A 5,000-nucleotide genomic window follows, 5' to 3' on the forward strand; every position below is an offset into this window, starting at 1 on the left:
TATAATATATATATATATATATATATAGATAATATATATTATATATATATATATATATATATATATAATCCACGTTAGCGTGGGTGTGTCCTGAAATATGATCCAAGTCAAGAAAAATGTTTTCTTTCGAAGGTTCGATATTCAGCAACCTAGATTCTTTGCAAATGAAAGCAAATGTTCTCGTTAAAACAAATGTATAAGTTTATTCCACTCATAACTATTTCATTTTATCAACCTTCCACTGTCATTCAGGAACCTAAGTTTCTTAATACTTTCTTATTCAGTTTTTTAATGTATTAAACGTCTCCCCATTCGTGCATTTCGTATTCTCTGCTAATGAACCCTTCAGTTGTCAATTTAATCATCGTATGCGTTCGTTATCTTCACCCTTTTATTCTGTATATATATTCACTTATTATACATCCTATGCTCAAGGAGCCTCTCTACGCCTCGTGTCTTCCCTAGCTATATAACGCATTTCCGTTTAGACATAGACAAGCTATCTGAATCTGTCACCTTTAATTAGCAAGAGGTGCAGAGGGGTGTCTGAGTGTGTGTGTGGAGGCCTCTTGTCGCTCCCAACAAATTTTCACTTCTTTCCTAACTTTTATTTTATTTATTTTTTTTTTTACTTTTTTTGTATTCCTCGACCTTTTTTTTATTTCTTTTGTGCTTCATGCCTTATTCATCCGTGCGATGGATCTGCTCCTAAAACACATGGTGCAGAGAGAGAGAGAGAGAGAGAGAGAGAGAGAGAGAGAGAGAGAGATTCCAATGTTCTGACTGATATCTGTGGATTTGTTACTGTTAGGGATTCGAAGAGAGAGAGAGAGAGAGAGAGAGAAAAGGGGGGAAAGACATTGGGAGGGGGTGGGGGAGGAGGGGGGCATTTTATGAAGGAGCAATCACCACCGGAGAAAGGGGGGGGGGGGGGCGCTCCCATAAACGGAGGGTTGTAAAATTGGGGGCCTCCTGACGTAGGATGGATTTCACAGTTGTTATTATGGAATGTTCTCGGTTGGTTAGAGGCATTCCCGCCAACGGCGGGTGGAAATTTTCTTCACACCATGGAAGTGTTTCCAGAAATAGGAATCATTCCAAAAAGGGTTACTACAAGAGTTGCTATAAATATAAGGTTTCTCCAAAAGGCTAAACATTTTTCTATACATAGGCAGTACTCTAAACATTTTGTGTTTTCAGAAATGGTGTTTCCAAAAAGCTGAGAGTGTTCCTAGAATAAAAAGTGTTCTTATGTTGACAGAAACATTTCTATTAATAGGAGTTGGTTTCATAAGTCTGGTAGTGTATCTAGATATAGAAGTGTTTCTACAAGGCCCAAGTGTTTAAAATGACGGGAAGTTCTCTACATAGGCTGAAAATCATTATAAAGTCAGTTTTTCTCACAATCTGGAAGTGGTATATCAAGGAGTTTAACAAAGGCCAGAAGTATTTCACGAAACAGAAAGTAATTTCATGGTTAAACGTTTTTCTCAAAAGCTGGAGTGATGCAAATGGTTGGAAGTGTTCCTCGGATCCTGAAGATGCTTCCAGGAGTTCCAGATGCCCTAAAACTGAGTGCTCCCAGACCATTTACATAATTATTTGGGTTGAAAGTGTTCCTCAGATCCTGAAGATGCTTCCAGGAATTCGAGATGCTCTAAGACTGGGTACTTCCAAACCACTTATAAAATGATTTAGGTTAAAGTGTTCCTCAGATCCTGAAGATGCTTCCAGGAGTTTGAGATGTTGTAAGAGCGAGTGCTTCCGGACGACTTATAAAAGGATAGAAGAGATGGGAGGCTTCCAGGGAGGGAGAGGAAGGCGCGGTAACTCCAGCTATCATTTTTATGGAGGCTGATGATTGTGGATAATGATGGCAGGTGACGGCTGGATGAACGGAGTGAAAGAAGTGAAAGAACTCCCGGATGTTGAAAGGGAGGGAGAGGAACTCTGGAGTGAGGGAGGAAGATGATGATGAAAGGGTTACTTAAAAAGGGGAGAGAAAAAGTGACGTCATGATTGACGTAGACGTCATAACTGACGAAAGAAACTTGAAGGTAGCAGCTCGAATGGATGAAAGGCAGACAGAAATTTAAGTTCGCCTTGAAAAGACAGAGAGAAGGACAGTACGAGAACACTTCATGAATGTTATATAAAAGCTCGTCCACTAATTATCTATAATAATAAAATCGGCTTGTCCGCCCCGTATAGGGGCCGAGTTATGTAGGGGAACGGGAGGGTAGGGGAAACACCCACCCTCCTCCTGCAAACCTGTTTATCCATCCCAGCTGGGGGGCGGGGTACGGAAACGGGAGGGTAGGGGAAACACCCACCCTCCTCCTGCAAACCTGTTTGTCCATCCCAGCTGGGGCCCGGGTTCCATCGCTTGTAGCACACGCCAAAAAGTTCGATTAGAAATAATCTTTATACTTCATATTAATGACTGAGTAATAGGAATATTATTTAGAAAAAATCTTTATGCATCATATTAATTTTACTGGCACCTTTGATATAGTCCTGAAGGTCTCCAAAACGCATGGAAGACTGCGAGCACGAGACTGGCCCTTCTCGCTGGTAAAACCGATAAAATTTACATGTGATTAAAATTCTGTGCAAACATTAAGAAAACTTATAGCTGCTTCGGCCGGGAGGAAGTTCCGAGATAACACAGCTTTTATGAGAAAGCTAATTAATACAGTTCGCAAAATTTTAACAAGACGAGTTTTCCTTAGGGAATAAATGTTTCTATTAAATGCGATACTGTGGACAATCTCAAGTTACACACGCAGACACACAGTTGGTATCTGAAATGTAGCATCAGCTTTCTATATTTCGGTATTTTTATGGGCCTCCTTTTATTTTATGGAATTTTGTTTTAACACAAAATATTTCAGTCATATGTATATATATACATATATGTGTGTATGTGTATATAGGTATATATAAACATATATGTGTGTGTGTTCGGATTATGTACAAGCGAAATGGAAGATCATTCATACTTTAAACTCTTTAGTATCTCAATAACAGAACGTCAAAATTCTATCGCAGTTGGATATAGTTATTCAATCTCTTCTGTAATGTAGAGTAACTTTTCACATTATAAAGATTCACTTCCCAAATGCATCAACTATATTGAAAAATGGAATACCCTTCCTTCGCTCACGTATTCCCCATTTCATAAGCCACGCGTCAATGCCCGACAACACTTACTACTTGAAGCTACCTTCTTTCAAGCTTCATCGCCTCTACGAAAATATGGCAAACTAAATAAACACTAAAAATAACAAAAGGACTGACTTACGCAAGACATGTAATGGCCGCTGAACGCGCGAGGATATAATATATTTATTTGTGCTGAGAAATCTCGCTTTCCAGAACTCCCCGGCTGAGGAGATTTCCAGACCAGTGCTGGAATGGGGGTCCCTAAACCAAACAAGCCTAATGTTGATACTGGCCACAGGAATCAGGGAGTGGCTCGTGATCTGGTCGAAAGGTACACTAACACTCCTAAAGACGGTCGTTCACTGTCCACACTTTCAAATCTCGGGGCGATGCGGTTTGATCTGACGCGAGTCTTGGGTACAGTAGTGATTTATTGACACTTTTGTTTGTTTGTTTGTTTGTATGGGGTTTTGACGTTGCTTGGAACCAGTGGTTACTCAGCATCGGGACCAACGGTTTTACGTGACTTCCGAACCACGTCGAGAGTGAACGTCTATCGCCAGAAATACACATCTCTGACCCCTCAATGGAATGCCTCAGAATTGAACTCGCGGCCACCGAGGTGGCAGGCCAAGACCAAACCGACCACGCTACTGAGGCGCTGTTATTAACAGTCTATTCATTTTCCAAATCTTTTAGCTTTCATTTGTTCAAAACAAAACAGCAATTTGGTAACTTCATGATGAAGATTAGTATCATTATAAACGGCAGGAATAGGTGTGCCAGTTCGCTTTTCACTGTTCACCTTTTCGTTTATCTACGTCAATTTTTTTTTTTTTTTTTTTTTTTTTGGGGGCGGGGGGGGTTAAGGTTGGGAAAAGGTGGTGGAATCAGTGTTGCGATGGTTTTAAAAAAGAAGGAACTTATGCACTAAGAGCCGCTATCAGCTCATGACAGCAAAAAAAAAAAAAAAAAAAAAAAAAAATTAAATAAAAAACAAAAATTCTCATTTACCCTCTCACCCTCGTTTGATTCAGATAAGATGATCGAAACGTTTCATGGAGCGAAGGTCTTTTTTGACTATAGAATAATAATTACCGACATTCCTTCGTCGTCGTTTTTAACACCCCAGTGCAACCAATCATTAAGCAAACTTTTCGATAAAGACTTGTTCTTTTCTCTGGTAAATACGAACAATATGATGGCCCCTTTACTTCCTATACAGCTGATGTAGCAATAATTTCCGTTAACCTTCAATTATTTTCACAACCAATCTTTTATCACGAACAGTCATACCATACCCTATTACCAGATGCATTAATTCTCTCTCTCTCTCTCTCTCTCTCTCTCTCTCTCTCTCTCTCTCTCTCTCTCTCTCTCATTGAGCATTTCTGTATTCATTTAGAGTCGTCCCTCAACTTTTAAAGTTAAAGATAACATTGTTTTCCTCAAGAAACCCATTTTGTTCTCTAAAATAGAGTTTGTTCTTGAGAGCTGTTTAGATATGTCCCTTTTGGTGGTGGTGGTGGTGGTGGTGGTGGTGGTGGTGGTGGTGTGTGTGTGTGTGTGTGTGGGGGGGGGGGGGGGGGGGGCATATCTTCGAGCTTGGATCTGTAGAAGGAAGGACCGTAACGTAGAATGTAACATTCGTTACGTTTTCAGTGAATGTTTTCAGTGATGTGTATTCAGCAATTTTCAGTTGCCAGCATTCCCTTTGTGGAATATACGACTGGAAAATCTAATTTTACTTGATTGCTCATTTCTGCCACTGGAAACCTACTTTCAGGAGTTTTGATTTGAAAATACGCGCCTACAGCTATATCTCTCTGAGTTTA

At 40.0% G+C, this 5,000-nt stretch overlaps 1 protein-coding gene across 1 annotated transcript in view; it reads left to right on the plus strand.

Annotated features, from left to right (window-relative positions):
* Nucleotides 1–1,873: 1,873 nt before the first annotated feature.
* LOC135224878 (FK506-binding protein 5-like) overlaps nt 1,874–5,000 on the plus strand; it is a 109,090-nt gene continuing 105,963 nt past the window's right edge. The window contains exon 1 of the mRNA XM_064264201.1: nt 1,874–1,955. Within this exon, the coding sequence (XP_064120271.1) occupies nt 1,874–1,955 (82 nt within the window). The remainder of the gene's footprint in view (nt 1,956–5,000) is intronic.

The sequence above is a fragment of the Macrobrachium nipponense genome, chromosome 12 (assembly GCF_015104395.2).
Source record: "Macrobrachium nipponense isolate FS-2020 chromosome 12, ASM1510439v2, whole genome shotgun sequence".
NCBI lineage: Eukaryota > Metazoa > Arthropoda > Malacostraca > Decapoda > Palaemonidae > Macrobrachium > Macrobrachium nipponense.